We start from the raw sequence: 19,958 nt of genomic DNA, 5'->3' as shown, positions 1-19,958 counted from the left end.
ATTCAAAAGCAATGTAAAATATAAAAGGAGAATGGAAATATTTTGAGGAATAATCAATTTTGATATTATTATTTTCTTAGCTATCTATTTTAATAATTTTCTTTGAAACTCTAGATAAATGATTTCAATAGTCTCATAAAATTAACATTTAAATAAAATCATTCATCCAAATTATTTTATGCTACTTATAATGACTGTCTCAATTTTTATCTTAAATTGAAATGTTTCTATTCACAAAATGAGAGTAATTTATCTCTAATACATAAAGTACTCATTTTTGTAACTCAAATGAAGATAAAGTCACTTCTCACAAAATAAATAGTAACTTAAGAGAATTAACTTTCCTCTATTGGCACTAGATGCTTGAAGATTATCAAAGATCAACACAGAGCACAATAGATGTTGGAATTAGTTGAGAATACTACAAAATTTCTACTAGTAAATATAATTTTATCCAAAAATGAAGACAAAAGACAGAAGTAATGACAATTCTAGAAGAACACTTCTAGTCACAAATAATTAGGTCTTACTTAAGTTTATGGAAAGCGTTTAATTGCATAAAACTTATAGGGGAAAATGGCCATATTTGAAGACAGCCACAAGGATCAAAGTAGAACAAAGGATGGTAACAAGTAGAGTCGCAGAACATACTAAAGAGGTATGTGTAGTCAGTCCCACTGGGACCTGTAAAGTCACATTTTCATATACCTATAAAGAGAGATGGAGAGAAAAGTTAGAGACATTTAAAATGCATGCTATAAGTGAGACCACTATTTCTTTGTTTTTAAGTTTTTTTAAAAATATCTTTCAGCCAATGCTATACTATATGTAACATTATTGATTGAATGATTCTTTTGGATTGAACATTTCATTTAGTATAATAAAATCAGACTCATCTCCCACAATAATTCTTAAATTCTCATTAGTTTTGACTTTTTGTACCTTTTACAGAGAACTGAGTATATTCTTTTTTAAAAATGCAGGCTATATCCCAATGTCACCTCTGTAATCAATACAATATATGTTTCATATTAAATTACAGAATTCTAAGTTGAAGCCTTAAAGGAAAAATATTAAAACAACAATAAAACTAAAGTATCCATTCATTTTGTTTTGCTGTTTCTCTCCCTAAATAGCTTTTAAAAGTCTGTTGTTCAAAAATTATATAATTGAATGTATCCTTTACTATTAACACAATATTAAATAGTTGTGATAATGACTAGCAATGAAAAAGTGCTCCTATGTTCAACTTAATTTATATTTTCTATTTGGTTTTGAACATAAAGGGTTCAATTAGAAACTCTGGAAAATCTTATGGTTTAAAAATGGGTTTTTAAATACATTAAAATTAGGTAATTTGGGGATATATTTATTTTTGGCTTCCTTTTATAAATACCTAGATTATAATTTCACATACAAAAAAGATTATGTTACCAACACAGTCTGTAACAAAGTACTACTTGAAAATTATCTTTCAAAAAATGGCATCTTAAACAAACAAGCCCTGGTATATAGATCATCACCTTAGTAACGGTCACCTATTTTCTGCTATATATAAATAAGAAATGTAACACAAAGTAAATTTAAAAAATCAAACTACTTTTTAAAAAAGATTTTATTTAATTATTTTTAGAGAAAGGGTAAGGGAGGGAGAAACAGAGGGAGAGAAGCATCAATGTGAGAAAGAAACACTGATCAGTTGCTTCTTGGATGTGCACCAAACCTGCAACCTAGGCGTGTGCCCTGCCTGGGGATTGAACTGGCAACCTTTCACTTTGCAGGACTATGCCCAACCAAACCACAGAGGTCAGGGTTAAAAATATCAAACTGCTTAATTATGACCTCTTATTTGAAGTTACATGGTCTTAAATGGAATTGAATTAAAAATGTTTTAACAGGGTAATTACTTATTTTACAGCAATGCACATCACCAATTTTTAAAATTAATAAATCATGTATAAACACTAATCATACTCTTCATTCACACAAGAAAATCTAATGCAATTCTCCAGATGTATTTTAGAATTTGAAAAAATTGAAGTAGCATGTGATACTGTGATTTATATAATAAGAAATACATATTTGGTTTTCATTCTCCTTCCTTGCTCAAACCTCCCCACACTGTTGGAATTTCCTAAGTGTTGAGAGTGACCATGGATGTCTTTTATGATGATGAAGTCACTTTTGAAAAGCACCTAAGGATGAAAGCTGGTTGCCTGTGGAGCCAACCATATGATAACAGAGTAGGAACTCTCAGTCCCACCTCTTGACTTCTAGGAAGAGGAGAGGGACTGGAGGTCTTGTAAAGATTTAACCACTTTGAAGAGAGAAAAGAAGTAGACTATGTTAACTAAAGAAGGTAAAAAGAGCCCTGGCTGGTGTGGCTCAGTGTATTGAGCACAGGCCTATTCACTAAAGGGTTGTTGGTTGGATTCCCAATCAGGGCACATGCCTGGGTTGTGGGCCAGGGCCCCAGTGGGGGGGTGCACGAAAAGCAACCACACACTGTTGTTTCTCTCCTCTTTCTCTTCCCTTCCCCTATCTAAAAATAAAGAAATAAAATACTTTAAAATAATTAAAAAAAAATAAAGGTGAAAACTGTAGACTTCTTAGACAAAACCAGTGTTAATTCAATTATTAATACTTACCTAATTTAATAACTAAAAACAAGTTAGGAGGTCAAAACTATAAAAATGGTCTCAAACAGCCTAGATTTAAATATATAACAGTACCCTAGCCAGTGTGGTTCAGTTGGCTGGGCACCATCCCACAAACAGAAGGGTCACTGGTTATGGCACGGGCCTGGGTTTCCAGCCCGGTCCCCAGTTGGGGAATGTACAGAAGGCAACCAATCGATGTTTCTCTCCCTCTCTTTCTCCCTCCCTTCTCCTCTCTCTGAAAAAGAATAAAAATAAAATAATAGATATATAATAGTAATACAACTGTCTAAAAATTAATCACAGTAGAAATGATTCTACTTTAAGTTTTATTTTCCTTTTTTCACTTGTTCTGCGTAACACAATGAAGTTAACTACTTTATTTTGCTGTTCAAAAAATTAATAAATATTTCTAAATAAACTAAAGTTTTAACCAGATGGACATACTATTTTTTTTTTAGCCATTCCACACCTTTAAAAAGCCTATCAGCTACACTTAAGATCTGGACCAATGTGGCATGGGATTAATGCTAAATTACCAGCCCTCAAAGTAAATGATTCAATGACTCTTTATAAAGGAGAAACCACTATTGCCATCAGTAGCAAAGAAACAACATTAACAACAACAAAACCCCCCCTAGTTTTCTATGGTAGAACATAAAATTCTAATCCCTTAAATGTGGCAGAAACATTACAGAAAGAATTTTAGATGAGGCAGTATGATCTAAAACCATAAAATATTAACTTACTGATCTATATTTCATATTGTCCCACTGGCAAATATCCTTACTCTTCAAAGCACAAGGAGCTGCCACTTTTGACTGAGACCAGCATTTCAAAATGGGAAACTCTGAGAAAAGTGGTAGAAGATCGTATCAGAAAACCTGTATCTAGATTAGAGGCTAGTCCAGAGGCCAAACCAATCAGTCATGTTGGTATATAAGTATTCAAATATTTTAATACACAACATACAGGATTTGGATCCATCTATTACATGCTGTTTTATTTTAATAGCCTATACTAAGTGAATGCGTGAGAAATTATAAAATTACTTCTTAACAAATCTCATTAAACTAGGGACTACTTTAAAAAATTTTTAATTTAAACTATTTCTTGAAGTAGATAAAACATACTTAGAACAGTGCACAGAACCTAAGCATACAACTCAATAAATTTCCAAGATTAAACACATCCATATAAAAAGCACTCAGACTAAAAAACATAACAGCATCAGAACCCCAGATTCTTTCTCAGAGGGCATATTTTTTTCAAACTTTACTTTGGATATGTCAAAGGTATAATTAAGCCCTGGCCAGGTAGCTCAGTTGGTTAGAGCATTGTCCTGATAAGCTGTGGTTGTGGGTTCGATCTCTGGTCAGGGCACATACAAGTAGCAGCCAACAAATGCATAAATAAGTGGAACAAGAAATTGATGTTTCTTTCTCTCTCTGAGCCTTCCTCTCTAAAATCAAAACTTTTTTTTTTAAGGTACTACTAATAAAAACAGAAACCTAGGTTGGATGAACAAAGCTAACACAGTTGAACACTTTTTTATTTTCTCATTATGAAACATATGATGGCAGCAAATGTATGGATTAAACACTTCTTATCTGTCAGTCTTTAGTAATCATACTAGTGACTTATACAAACACTTTAATCAGCCAAAATTTGGAAATACAAAGAACCAAAATCTGAAAGGAATTTCTGTCTTGATTCGAAGAAAAACAAAAATGGTGAAAGCATAGTTTGTTTTTATTTATTCAAATCTACACATAAATACAGAACTACACACAGAATCAAAAACTCATGGACTATGTTTATAGCAAAACTAGGTGATAAAGTACCCCCTCAAAAACCAATAGCTGCAGTCCTGTACTGCTAGCACAAATACATGGAAAGCAGCCAAGAGGCAATGAGGACCAATGTCTGAAAAAAGAAACACACCAGACATTATATATCTACTCATAAAAGAACATGGCACCACCCTTAGTCTTGCCAAAAGAAGTAAACCTGAACTGATCACACCTCTGGAGCCAGTTGCCAATTTCCAGTAAATAAAAAGATCAGATGAACTACATGAATACTGTCACCAAAACCCCAACTCTGAGAAAACTTTTTAAATGGGCAAGACTAAATTAGTGTCTAAGAATGCCCATGTGGGTGATAAAAGTATAAAGAAATATAAGGAAGTGATTAAATGTCAGGATAGTGGGTTTGGTCTTAAAAGACAGGACGTGGCTACGAAGGAGACAGCATACATGAACTGTTGCTGGGGTGGCTGGCAAAGTTCTATTTCTTGACCTGGGTAGTAGTTAAAGGATATTTGCCTTATAATAATACACTAAACTATATATTTGTGAAGTTTTTTTATTGTGCTTTATTTTATAATCAAAAAGTTAAAAAGAAAAAAGAAACACATTTTGTTATCCCTTGACTTCAGACCTGCCACCATACCTTTATTTTTATTTTCAGCCCTCAGAAAAGATGTGCAACCCTACCTTGGTCACAATACATGAGTAAATCAGGGTTATTGATTACAATAAAGGTTTCTCCATCTTTACTATGTGGCCGATGATAGCGGTAGTGCACAGGCAAAAGAGCCTGGAAACAATCAATGCACTGTGAATCCTGTCTGGCATAAATGAGAACTTCGGATTCCTCAGACAAATAGTTGGGAGCTTCTATATTAAAATCTTCTGAAACCATCACTGCCTGTCAGAAAGAAAATAAATATTAACCCAATAGAAAAAAATGAATGAAGATTTCAAAAACAAAAATAAAACCAGAAGACTGCTATACAGGTGAAGAGAAATGTCAAATTCATCCCCCTTATAAACAATCCCACTGCCCTTCCATCTTCAACTTTAAGAAAACACAAGACATGATGATCTCTGTTTAATAAAATTTTGTTTATTAAAAGTAAAGTGAAGAAATTATACTGAGATGCAAAATTTTCTAACAAAAATTATTTCTATGTAATTTCTTTATCAATCTTTGTTTAGGTAATAAAACAGGCACTAAGAAAAATTTTGTGAATAAATATAGCATTATTTGATAAGTATGAAAACCATTATGTAAAAAAGTTAACCCAGTATTGGGTTAAAATGATTGGTATCCTTCTAGTAATTTCCTGTTCTTCAGGAAAGCAGGTAAGATGGTAGTGAGATAAAGCACTGTGTCAGGAAGTCAAAGCAAAGGTCAGCACTCTTTCTATACTAGTTATGAAAAGGTAATGGAAAAAATGGTAATAATGCCTATAAGAAATAATATAGTAAAAACCATTTTAAAGTAAGTATTCTATACTAAAAGTAAAAATGTACATGTGGAAGAAATTAGCCCTATAGTATAATATGCACATTTGTGTATTACATATGTGTCCATATATGTACACATATTGATACAAGTATGTAGGCATTATATACATACCTGTGTTTGCATATGGATGTATTCACACATACAACTTCCCTCTAGATTATCTATGCAAAGCCCTGACATATCTCAGAAAACAAAGCAGCATTAACTTCTTCCCATCACAGCAAAAATCCTAATGCTCCTGTTTGATAATGACACCAATTGCTGTATTTTTTTCAGATGTTGTTGAACTCAGTGGCAAAGGTCATGGGATTATATAATCTTATGAGTCATAAGGAAACTCAAGAGGTGATCAAATTAAACTACTGTCCCAACAAGGATATTTTTCAAGTGTCCAGCAACTGCTTGATTACTTTCAATGACTGAGTTATTTCATTTTATCTAATGTTAAAAGGTTTAATGTTATTCTCTTCCTATGAGTAGAAACTTGATGCTCTGGTCTATAACATTAACCAATTGTCCTTGCTTATAATATCTGCAATGAATCTGTTCCTCATTTCACTAAGGGTCCTTAAATATCAAAAGTCCTCCATCACGCTGCCTCTACTACATTTTCTCCCCCTTTCTCACAACATGGCTTCCAAACCATTTATCATATTAGTTGCCTTTGGAAATACTCAGGAACCAGGGTAACAATATTACCTTCTTTAGCCAAAAATTACATTAGCTTTGTAGCAGCCCTATTTCAGTGTGATATCTAGCTAGCTAGCTATAGATAAATTCTTAAAAAATTAATAGACTTTATTTTTAAGAGCAGTTTTAGGCTTACAGAAAAAAATGAGCAGAAAATGCAGCATCCACATATAGCCTACTCACCCTCCACACACAGTCACATAATTTTCTCTACTATTAACACAGGTGCAGTACAGTAATTTTCAACTGGTGTGCCACAAGAATTCTTAAAACATGCAACACCTGACTATTTAGTCAGGGGCACAGACTTCTCTTACGTTGTCAAATAAAAATAAAAGGACAACAGCCAACACAATAACTGCCCAATGTGAATGAATCAAAATTATACCTATATTTTGTCAGACTGGCAAAAAATTTAATATATCTTTTGGTGTGCCACAGAATTTTAGTAATTATTTTATGTGTGCTACCACTGGTGTAGCACATTTGTTACAATTGATACCCAATATTGATATGTTATTAACTAAAGTTCATAGTTTTAAAGTCAGGGTTCACTCTTTATTTTGTATAGCCTATGGATTGACAAATGTAAAATGACACGTATCCACTATTACAATATCATACAAAATAGTTTCAGAGACCCCATGCTCTACTTACTCATCCCTATAGTTTTGATTTGAACTTTTTGCAGAAAACTTTAGGTAAATTCCATCCTACTTTTTCAAGTAATTAACTCAATCAATTAAATGCAGGACTTTAGATTGATCTCTATTAAATTTTATCTTTCTGGCTACAGTTCATTTTTTTCTAGACTGTTGAGATTTAATCGAAATCCCAATCTGTTAACCAACATTTATCTAATATTTATGAACATAGTAGCTATGTCTTCAGTATTTTTAATCTAAGGACAAAAATGTTGACTTTTTTTTGTCAACATTGGAAGGTCAAGAGAAAAGTCCTAAGGAATATTACCAGAGACCTTCCACTAGAAATTTTTAAATGAACTCTTTCAGTATAGGATACAAATCAAAATAACACAGCCCAAATTTTTCTATCTTGTCTACAAAGATGTATATGTGACCTGATATCAATAAAGGTACCTTTCTTTGAGTACTTACAATTAGGAAGCATTTCACAAAGTGGTTAATGTACATTATACCCTTTAACTTTCACAAGAATTTTATTAGGAAACTATTAACTCTGTTTTGTGTGTGTTACATGCTATTGAATTAGCTTCAACTCCTGGTGACCTCTGAATGAGTGATTTTCACAATGTTTTGTCTTCAACAGCCCTGCTCAGTTACTGCACAGTCACACATACAGCTTCTTCTATGGAGTCAATCCATCTCTCATTTGCTCTTTCTCCTTTCCTGCTGCCTTTTATTTTCCCCAGCATTATTGTCTTTTCCAAAAAAACTCTGCCTTCTCATAATGTGCCCAAAGTAGGGCACTTTCCGTTCTGTCATTTTTGCCTCCAGAGATGATTCAGGCTTAATTTGCGATAGACCCACTTGTTTTATACTTCTGGCAGTGCAGAGTATCTGTAGAGTTGTCCTCAAACACCATATATTTCAAATGAATCAATGTTTTTCCTATCAGCCTTCATCACTGTCCAACTTTCAAATCTGTACCCAGTATTTGGGAATATAAAGATACGGATATCTTAGCCATGGTCTCTAATGATACATCTTTGCTCTTGGTGATCTTTCCTAATTCTTCCATTGCTGCCAAGACTTCTCCTGATTTTTTCCTTCCTTCCCTTCCTTCCTCCCTCCCTTCTCTTTCTTTTCTTCCTTCCTTCCTTTTTTTTTTTTCCTCAAGATTTTATTTGTTCATTTCTAGAGAGAGGGGAAGGGAGATGGAGGAAGAGAGGGAGAGAAACAGTGATGTATCAGATGTGTGAGAGAAACATCAATGGTGGTTGCCTCTCACATACCCTGATACCCATAGCCCAGGTACCTGGCCTACAACCCAGGGATATGCCCTGCCTGGGAATTGAACCAGCAACTTTTTAGTTTGTAGGCTGGCACTCAACCCACTGAGCCACACCACCCAGGGCTCTTTTGTTTCTTAATCTCACAGGAGGACATGCTTACTGATTTTAGAGACAGTAGAAGGAGGAAGAAAGGAGAGAAACATCAATGTGACAGAGAGACATCGATTGCTTGCCTCTTGTATGCATCCCGAAAGGGGATAGAACCCATAACCTAGGTATGTGTCCTGACCAGGAATTGATCTCATGACTTTTGGTTTTACTGGATGATACTCCCACCAACTGAGCCACACCAGCCAGGGCTTCCTTTGATTTTTTTTTTTTAAATTTAACCTTTTTTTAAAAAAAGATTTTATTTATTTATTTTTAGAGAGGGAAGAGAAGGGGGGAGAGAGAGAGAGAAACATCAATGTGCGGTTGCTGGGGGCCGTGACCTGCAACCCAGGTATGTGGCCTGTCTGGGAATTGAACCTGCGACACTTTGGTTTGCAGCCTGCACTCAATCCACTGAGCTACGCCAGCCAGGGCTAAAATTTAATCTTTATTGAATATTTTTCCATTATCATTTATATCCTTATACCTCCCTCCCCCTGGCAATCACCACACTGTTGTCCATGTCCATGAGTCCTTTTTCCTCAATTTCTCCACCCCCTAACTTTTCCCCGCAACTGGCTGTCATCTGCTCTCCATCTATGAGCCTGTCTCTGTTTTGCTGGTTAGTGCAGTTTGTTCATTCGATTCCACATATGAGTAAAATCATATGGTATTTATCTTTCTCTGACTAGCTTATTTCACTTGGCATAATGTTCTCCAGGTCCATCCTTACTGTTGCAAAGGGTAAAACTTTATTCTTTTTTATGGCCAAGTAGTATTCCATTGTATAAATGTCCCATAGTTTTATCCACTATCTACTGATGGACCCTTGGGCTGCTTCCATATCTTGGTGATTATAAACAACACTGCAGTGAATATGGGGGTGCCTATGTTTTTTCAAATTAGTGTATATCTTCAGATATATTCCCAGAAGTCAGATCACTGGGTCAAAAGGCAGATTCACTTTTAATTTTTTTAGTTATATTCATACCTCTTTCCACAGTGGCTGCACCAATCTACATTCCAAACAATGCAAAAGGTTTCCCCTTTCTCCATGCACTTGTTACTTGTTGATTTACTGATAACCATTCTGACAGGTGTGAGATGGCATCTCATTGTGGTTTTAATGTGCATTTCTCATGATTACTGATGTTGAGCATCTTTTCATGTCTGTTGGCCATCTGTGTGTCCTCTTTGGAGAAGTATCTGTTTGGGTCCTTTGCTCATTATTTAATTGGGCTGTTTTGGGGGTGCTGAGTTTTAAAAGTCCTTTGTAATTTTGGACATTAACCCCTTGTCAGATGTATCAGCAAATATGTTCTCCGATTTTGTGGGACGTATTTTTATTTTGTTGATGATTTCCTTTGCTCTGCAAAAACTTTTTAGTTTGATATGGTCCCATTTATTTTTTTTCTTTTGTTTCTCTTGCCTGTGGAGGTATATCCAATAAAAATTGTTATGTTCTAAGATTTTGCTGCCTATGTTTTCTTGTATGATTTTTTGGTTTCAGATCTAACATTTAAGTCTTTGATCCATTTTAAATTTATTCTTGTGTGTGGTGTAAGGTGGCCTAACTTCCTTTTTGTGCATGTATCTGTCCAATTTTTCCAACACCACATATCGAATAAACTTTCGTTAGCCCAGTGAATATGCTTGCTTCCTCTGTTGACTATCAATTGACTATCAAAGCACAGGTTTGTTAAGAACCGCCCTGCCTGGTATCAGAAGCTGTAACCCCCGCCTAGGCTATGGCTGCGGGAACGCCCTTGGAACAGTAAGCCAGCAAGGAGACAAAAGCTTATCTCCCTGGCAGAAGCGCTGCTTCTGCCGCTTCATTCATAACTGAACCCCAATGCTTGGTCAGTTAGCCAATGATGGGTAAGATTCCCCAAGGGGGGAACAACGTAAGACAGGCACGATCACATGGGAGGCCCCCAAGAAAGGACTTTGGGGGCTACAGCAAAATGGGGTGATGGACCCTCACTCCTCAGGTTTGATATAGCCTGAGTCCTCATTGTCTGGGAGAAAATCTCCTTATCTCTAGGTTGCCTTAGTTCCCTTGCTCCACCTAAGCCTGAAACAATGACAGGGTAGTGTAGCTCTGTGCTGAAAAGGGGGGGTTCCCCGGGTGATCAGGCCTAAGAAAGAATATGTAAGATCCTGTGAAACCTGCTTTGTTTAGAATGCTATCAGTTGAATGATAAGGGTCTAAGGAAGAAGTAAGTTTGTTCTTTAAAGTTTTACAGCTCTTTGATCCTGACTCAAAATAGGCCCTCAGACTTCCTTGCTATCTATTGTTTGATCTTTACTTCCCCAGCAATGTTTAACGAGCTTTTACCTGAATTCTTACTCAAACGAGCTTTTACCTGAATTCTTACTCAAATGAAACCAATAAAAAGCCTCAATAAAAAGCCTCTCCGGAGAGGGAATGGCGTGCCCTCGAAACCAATAAAAAGCCTCTCCGGAGAGGGAATGGCGTGCCCTCGAAACCAATAAAAAGCCTCTCCGGAGAGGGAATGGCGTGCCCTCCCCACCAGAGAGAGCGTGGCGAGGAGTGGTCCTTCTGTTCCTATTCCCCCACAGGACCTGGTTGTCTCTGTGTATGTTTTTAGCATGTTTCAATGAGCATCCGCAGCTGAGATGGATACTGCTAGCCGGTATCCTCCACATGGGTTTATTTCTGGGCTCTCTATTCTGTTCCATTGATCTATGTGTCTGTTTTTATGCCATGACTATGCTGCTTTGACTATTATGGTCTTATAGTATAGTTTGATATTAGGTAGTGTGATTCCTCCAAATTTGTTCTTCTTTCTCAGGATCAGTATTACTATGTGGGGCCTTTTGTGGCTCCATAAAATTTTTTGAAATATTTGTTCTAGTTCTGTGAAATATGCAATTGGAATCTCGATAGGAATTGTGCTGAATCTATAGATTGCTTTGGATAGTATGGACATTTTAATTATGTTAATTCTTCCTATCCATGAACACAGTGCTTCCACTTATTTGCATCTTCTTAAAATTTCTTCAGTGCCTTCTAATTTTCTGAGTACAGGTCCTTTGCATCCTTGGTTTATTCCCAGGTGTTTTATTCTTTTTGAAGCAAGTATGAATGGGACTGTTTTCTTAATTTCCTTTCTGTTGGTTTGTTATTGGCATATAGAAATATAACTGATTTCTGGATGTTAACTTTGTATCCTGCTACTTTGCTGAATTCATTGATCAATTCTAGTAGTTTCTTGGTGCAATCTTTGGGGTTCTCTGTACAATATGATGTTGTCTGCAAATAAACAGACAGTTTTACTTCTTCCTTTCCAAACTGAAAGCTTTTTATTTCTTCTTGTCTGACTGCTATGGCTAGGACTTCCAGTACTATGTGAATAAGAGAGGTGAAAGAGGACATCCCTGTCTTGTTCCCAATCTTAAGGGGGAACGCTTGTAGTTTTTGCCCACTGAGTATGATGCTGGCAGTGAGTTTGTCTTATATACCTTTATTATGTCTAGGTATGTTCCCTTCAATCCCACTTTGCTGAGAGTTTTTATTGTAAATGGGTGCTGGGTTTTATCAAAAGGTTTTTCTGTATCTATTGATATGGTCATGTGGTTTTTATTCTTTTGTTTATGTGGTGAATCACAATTACTGATATGTGAATGTTATACCAACCTTCTATTTCCAGAATAAGTTCCACTTAATCATGCTGTATGATCTTTTTGATGTATTGCTGTATTCAGTTGTTTGCTAATATTTTATTGATGATATTAGAATCTATGTTCATCAGGGGCACTGGACTATAATTTTCTTCCTTTGTGTTGTCTTTATCTGGTTTTGGAATTAGGATAATGCTGGCCTCGTGAAACGAATTTAGGAGTCTTCCCTCTTCTGAATTTTTAAAAATAGTTTGAGAAGGAGAGGTGTTAGTTCTTCTTGGAATGTTTGGTAAAATTCACATGGTGAAAGTTTTTGTGCTTCAGTTTCAAAAGGTGTAATCTGTCTATTCAGAATCTCTAATTATTCCTGATTTGTTTTGGAAGATTATGTGTTTCTAGGAATTTATCCATTTCTTCCAGGTTGTCCAGTTTGTTGGCACATAGTTGTTCATAACATTTTCTTACAATCTTTTGTATTTCTTTGGTGTCAGTTGTTATTTCTCCTCCTTCATTTCTGATTTTATTTGGGTCCTTCTTTTTCTTGATGAGCTTGGGTAAAGGTTTGTCAACTTGTTTATCTTTTCATGACATTTTGTATCATTTTTTTAGACTTTATTTCATTTATTTCTGCTGATATTTATTATTTCCTTCCTTCTACTCACTCTGGGCTTTGTTGTTCTTTTGCAAGTTTCTTTAAGAATGAAGTTAGATTGTTTATTGGAGGTTTCTCTTGTTTTTTGGGATAGGCTTGTAATGCTATGAATTTTTCTCTTAGGATTGCTTTCCCAGTGCCCCATATATTTTGGGTTGTAGTGTCCTCAATTTCATTTGTTTCAAGGTATCTTTGGAGTTCTTCCTTGATTTCGTTGTTGGTCCACTAACATGTTATTTAATTTCCACATCTTTATGTTTTTTTCAGTGCTCTTGTGTATGAATTTAGTTTCATAGCATTGTGGTCAAAGATGCTTGATGTGATTTCAATCTTTTTAAATTTATTGAGACTTGTTTTGTGTCCTAACATGTGGTCTCTCCTAAAAAACAGTCCATGTGCACTTGAAAAGTATGTATATTCTACTGCTTTGGGGTGAAATATTCTGAAGATATTGATTAAATCCATTAGATCTAATGTGTCATTTAAGGCCACTCTCTCTCTGTTGATTTTCTGACTGGAAGATCTATCCACTGAAGTCAATGGGGTGTTAAAATCCCCAACTATGACTGTATTTCTGTCTATCTCCCCCTTTATGTCCATCAAGATTTGCTTCACATATTTAGGTGCTCCTATTTTGGATGCATAAATGTTTACTAGGGTTATATCCTCTTGTTGGATTGTTCCTTTTATCATGATGTAGTATCCTTCTTTCTCTCTTACTGTAGCCTTGATTTTAAAGTCTATTTTGTTGGATATAAGTACTGCTACCACAGCTTTTTAAAATTTTCCATTCACATATCTTTTTCCACCCCTTTACTTTTATTTTGTGTGAATCTTTTGATCTGAGATGGGTCTTGTTTTCTTACCCATTCAGCTACCCTCTGTCTTTTGGTTGGAGCATTTAGGCCATTCACATTTAAGGTGATTAATGATATATACATATTTAGTGCCATTTTATTGTTAGACTCTTTTCCTCTTTTTTTGTTGTTGTTTCTCTTCTCCTCCTCCTCCTTAAAGCAAGCCCTTTAATATTTGTTGCAGTATTGGTTTGGTGTTAACCAACTCCTTTAGTTTTTTCTTGCCTGGGAAAACCCCTTATATCTCCTTCAATTTTAAATATAGTCTTGCTGGGTAAAGTGGCCTTGGTTGTAGGTCCTTGCTTTTTATCATCTTGAATATTTTACACCACTTCCTTTTGGCCTGAAATATTTCTGTTCAGAAATCAGATGAAAGCTAATCGGTGTTCCCTTGTATGTAACTACCTGCTTTTCTCTTGTGGCTTTTAGGATTCTCTCCTTGTCTTTAAGCCTTGTCATTTTAATCAGTGTAGGCCTCTGGGTTCAACTTGTTCAGGACTCTTTGGGCTTCCTGGACTTGTGTGATTCTTTCCTTCACCAGATTATGGAAGAGTTCAGTCATTATTTCTTCAAATAGATTCTCGATCCCTTGCTTGCTCTCCTCTCCTTCTGATATTCCCATGATACAGATGTTGTTACAATTCACATTGTCCAAAATGTTTCTTAAGCTCTCATTTTTTAAAATTCTATTTCCTTTTTGCTGTTCTGCCTGTGTGTTTTTTCCTACCTTGTTTCCCAAAACATTGATTTGATCTTCTGCTTCATCTAACCTACTGTTTATTCTCTCCAGTGTATTATTTATTTCAGATATTGCATTCTTTATTACTTATTGGTTCTTTTTAATGGTTTTTATGTCTCTTTTCATGTTGTTGAGTATCCTTATAATCATTACTATAAACTATCTGATCAATTGCTTGTCTCCATTTCACCTACTTCTTCTGGAGAATTCTCTCATTCTTTCATTTGGGGTCTGTTTGTCTTCCCATTTTGGCTGCTTCTTTGTATTTTCTGCCTTAGCTGCTAAACTAGTCAGTCATCAAACAGATCACTTGTTGATCTAATCAGGCTGTGATCAGCAGCCTGGCTTAAACACCACACAGCAGGGAAGAGTAATTCCTGTGAGCAGCACTGTTGCTTTCCCTCAGGCTGATGTCACTTAGAGAGGAGTGCTCTGCCTGAGAAAGATGGCTTCTGTAGCATACAGTATGACACAGCACATGGATCCTGGTAGCTGTTTCTTCAGTTCTCTCCCTAGAGCCACCAGTCCCAGACTCTCCTCAAGCATTTCTAGTCCACTCTGCCTTCCCTCTGCCAGAGCCCAGGGTACAAAAGAAATTTTGGGTATTGGCCCTTTAACAGGCTCTCTGCATCTCCAGCTGTCTCTCCCTGGCAGACAGAAATCCTGTTGCTTTTCACAGCTGGATGTTACCTGGGTTCCTTTCCAGCTGTGGTGCTGTAGACTGGGGAGCCCAGCTTGGGGTTTAGACTTCATACTTCTCAGGGGAAATCCCTGTGTGCTGAAATATTCCTCTGGAACTTTACCTGCTGTCTGTGGGAGCCCAGCTAGCCCTCTCATGCCTACTCTGCACTGCCTACCTGTCTTGTTGTGGTGAAGTGGTTTCTTCTGCCTCTCCTTGATTATAAGGCTTCTCTCTACCTAGTGTTCAGTTGACGATTTCTCTACAATTTATTGTAATTCCAGATTGGTCCTGGGAGGTGGTTAGTGTAGCTTCCACTTACTCCTCCACCACCTCGGATCTGGATTTCTTCTTTTTAATTTCTTGAGTGCAGATTTTATTTGAATTGATGAATGAACCAAGGTAAGGAAAACTTTAATAGTTGTAATGTGTTCAGTGTCAATGTTAAAGCTGTGTATTTCTTCTGTAATCATGAATTCTGTCTTGATGTTCAAATGCAGACCTACTTTAGCTCATTATATAAATGGACAAAGTTATCAGAGTGGATAAACAATATAGTTAGGAAGTAGAGGAGCCAAAATTCGAAACCAGGTCAAATTGACTCCCCTATTGTACTAGGTTAAACAATATAAAATAATGTTTGACTAGTTGAAAATTATGCATAGTAAGAACTGACATAAAATATATTCCTGACTGTGCTGTTTAGAATTTATGACGGCACTATGACTTCAATTTCTCTAATTATTTATTTGTTTTGTTTAATATTTTGGTTTTTTTTCACAGAAATAAAAACATGGTAACTCTCCCAAAATTGAGAATTTTTAAAAATATGAATTTAAGCTAAGATATATGAAAAATGAGGCAGGCAGAAATGGCAATTTGGTCTTTAGAGAGGGCTCTGTTGCTCAAGGATTATTTGGTGATGGTTAAAAAAAATTTATTCCTGGTACCTTAATTTCAAAAATTATCCTTATAAGGGGTTTCTTTTCAGGTGATGAAAATGTTCTAGAATTAGATAATGGTGACAGATGTACAACTTTATGAATATACAAAAACTACTAAATTGTACATTTCAAAAGTGTGAGCTTCATGTTGCATGACTTATGTCTTGATTTTTAAAATAAGGATAATTTTTTTAAATGAACCTTAAATGAGACCCAAATCTATTTTAAACCAAGATCAATTAAGAACGAGCAGAAGTTAATCCACAGACAATAATTTGAGGTCTTGAAACCAACTTAGGCGTTTTAGGTATGAGTTTTTTTGAAACCTAGTTTAAACAGGGAGAGAGAAAAAAATTATACAAGTTGGTACATCAATTGACAAGTGATTAAAATTTCAGACAGTGGAGGTATGGATATCACTTTAAATTTAAAACAACGGAAAACCATTTTTAGAAATTATAACCTGACAATCAAAAGTGATTTGGACAATGACTGGATGCTGGAAAAACCTCCCAAACATGTGAGAAACCATTAATGGAATCCCCAAAAGTACAGTGACTATATGCTGACCTGCAAAAATTATAACTCATTATTTCATTTTTCACTCCAGATAAGACAACAGCAATAGCACGTTACCAAGAAATTGAAATTATGCATTAAAAATTAATCCTAAAGCACATGCATTGGTTAACACACATGGACCTATACATTTTCATGACGACACTCAACAACATGTGTCACAAACTGACCATAGCAAAGTTAAATGAATTAAGCTACAAAATTGCTATATTCACATTTGCAAAATCTTTCTCTCATGGACTAGAGTTCTAAAAAAGAATCCTCAATTAAAACAGTAACTGGTGCCTTTGAACAACTCAAACATATAATCTAAAAATGTAAAACTTTATAAAAATGAAATATATAATATTTTTCTGACACTGGGATGTTAATCCTTGGATGTTAATTTCAAGTGGGAGAGTATCTGGTACCTGTTCTCCAAGTTGGGCATGGCAGAAATCCTAATACTACATATTTTGATTGAGTAAAATTTATGATTTCAAAAACACAGCATTTCCATTTTGACCATAAAATGTTAATTTCATGTTTCAATATAATATAATGCTGTTTTCAAAGAATGTGAGAGGTTTTGATTAAATATATCTAATAGATCTATCTAATAATGGAATTATTACTTAATAATGTTAGCTGCTCACAAACCATCACAAGCTGTTTTTAAAAAAATATTTTATTTCTTTATTTTTAGAGAGAAGGGACAGGAGGGAGGAAGAGAGGGAGAGAAACATCAATGTGTGGTTGCCTCCCATGCATTCCCCCATTGAGAACCTGGCCTGCAACCCAGGCATGTGCCCTGACTGGGAATCGAACCAGTGACCCTTTGGTTTATAGGCCGACACTCAGTCCACTAAGCTACACCAGCCAGGGCTCAAGCTCTTTAGAAAACATTTTGTTGTCACATCACCCATTTGATATAGACTCACTGTTCTATTTGCTGCAGCCAAAAATTTCATGTCATGGAACAGAGTCAAGATCTCAAGCTAAATATATAAGCATCAATCTATATATAAATTCTCTTCTTTCCATTTGAATTCATCACATAATATCGCTTCTCATGACAAATTTTCTGTTCACAAAGAATTGAGCCACAGTCTCAAGTCACTGAGGCAGAAGGAAATAGCACCTAATAGAGCAAGAAATCAATTTCCAATGATTTATATGTCATAAGTGAGACATCTATTTTTCTAAAAATTACCAAAAGAAAAAGCAAATTCACCTAACTGCCTTATAATTTAGGATTAGAAGATTAGGAAGCAAAAAATATTCAAGAAAAAGAGAGTTATCAATCAATCTATAGTGGCACCCTTTACTCCCTTCATTATCTTTACTATACAGTCAACCAACACACATCCCAATCTCATCCCAACCAAAGGTGTGGGCATGTGACTTCACTCTGGGTACTTCTATGCAAAAAAAAAATTCCATTTTCTTACAACATAGAAGACAATTTTATTAAGTAGATTTAAATATAATTCTAACACATATCACTACAAGTCGAAAACTGCATTTAAATTCAAAGCCTATTATTTGAAGTTTCAAAAACCTCATTCAGAATTCATGATTCAGAGAAGAAACAAATGAGAAAAAAAGCAACAAGGTCTTTCCACATGTGTATATGTATCTAAACTGGTATATATGTAAACATGGGTATCAAAACTGCTATATATACACAAAACAGAGCACAGGAGAAACCTTGATGAGTGGGAATTAAGAGAGATGGAAGCTTATTATTGTGTACCTTTTTATACATTCTGAATTTTGAAGTACGAGAATGCAATTACCTATTCAAAAAGAAATTTAAATAAAGAAAGATATAAAGAAAGAAAGCAGGTGGAGAAACTGGCCTCAACAGAATTAGAAGTAAATTGCCGTCATGAATGCGTCCAAGTGCATCCATATTTTGTCTTTTTAAAATTCATATTTACTTCCGGCAAGATGGAGGAATAGGTGGACGCACCGTGCCACCTCGCACAACCAAGATTAGAGCAACAATGATTTGCAGACAGAATATCACTCAGAACTGACAGAGGATTTATCTGAATGGAAGTCAGACAGCCAAGAAGTTGAAGTGGACCCGTACATCCAGGCTGGTAGGAGACGACAAGCCGGGCAGGCACGGGGCTGGCGGGGGTCGGCGGTGCGCGGAGGTCGGGGAAAATTTGGCGCAAAATCGGTGCGACAGCCATCCGGGGCGCAAGGACGCAGTGGTGATCCCTGAGTAGACAAGCTGTAGCTGGCAGACCCAGTGGGGCAGCGATTGTGCACCAAGGCAGAGCTCGCAGCCCGGGAGCCCAGAGAAGGGTCTGAGCCCAGGAGAACGGAACTATCGCCATTGTTTCCTCCCTCCAGTCCCCGCTCCCGCCCCCACATATAATGTCACAATCTAGCGACTGGAGTAACCAGCCCCGTTGAACACCTAAGGCTCTGCCCCCCCACCGTAACAAGAGCAACCAGACCGAAAAAAAAAAAAAAAAAAAAAAGGAGGAGAGACAGGGAAAGATGTAAGACATGTTTCCAACAGAACAGATCAGTCCCCCAGGACTCATCCTTTTGAGCGACCAAGAAATAGCCAATCTATCAGATGCACAGTTCAAAACACTGGTGATCAGAAAGCTCACAGAATTGGTTGATTTTGGGCGCAATTCGGATGAAAGGATGCAGGTTACCATAAAAGAGATGCAGGAAGATACACGGAGGAGAGCCAATAGTGAAAGGAAGGAATCTGAGTCTCAAAACAATACAGTGGACCAGAAGGAAGATAGAATCAAACAAGCAGGAAAGCATGATGAAATAAGAATTCAAAAAATCGAGGAAAAGCTTAAGAGCATCCAGGACACCTTTAAACGTTCCAACATCCGAATTATAGGGGTACCAGAATGGGAAGGAGAAAAGCAACAGATTGAGCACATATTTGAACAAATAATAAAGGAGAACTTCCCCAATCTGGCAAAGGGAACAGTCTTCCAAGAAATCCAAGAAGCTCAGAGAGCCCCAAAGAAGTTGGACCCAAGAAGAAACACACCAAGGCACATCATAATTACATTAGCCAAGGTAAAAATGAAGGAGAGAATCCTAGAAGCAGCAAGAGATAAGGGGACAGTAACCTTCAAAGGAGTTC

The 19,958-nt window shown here is 36.1% G+C and overlaps 1 protein-coding gene across 1 annotated transcript in view; it reads right to left on the bottom strand.

Annotated features, from left to right (window-relative positions):
- Positions 1-358: 358 nt before the first annotated feature.
- PIGX (phosphatidylinositol glycan anchor biosynthesis class X) overlaps positions 359-19,958 on the bottom strand; it is a 32,888-nt gene continuing 13,288 nt past the window's right edge. The window contains exons 5-7 of the mRNA XM_036016213.1: positions 5,156-5,369; positions 3,407-3,507; positions 359-708 (exon numbers count right to left, since the gene is read on the bottom strand). Coding sequence (XP_035872106.1) covers positions 565-708; positions 3,407-3,507; positions 5,156-5,369 — 459 coding nt within the window. The 3' untranslated portion in view covers positions 359-564. The remainder of the gene's footprint in view (positions 709-3,406; positions 3,508-5,155; positions 5,370-19,958) is intronic.

The sequence above is a fragment of the Phyllostomus discolor genome, chromosome 2 (genome assembly GCF_004126475.2).
Source record: "Phyllostomus discolor isolate MPI-MPIP mPhyDis1 chromosome 2, mPhyDis1.pri.v3, whole genome shotgun sequence".
NCBI lineage: Eukaryota > Metazoa > Chordata > Mammalia > Chiroptera > Phyllostomidae > Phyllostomus > Phyllostomus discolor.
The sequence above is the reverse complement of the archived record's forward strand: the minus strand, read 5'-3'. Positions and strand labels throughout refer to the sequence as shown.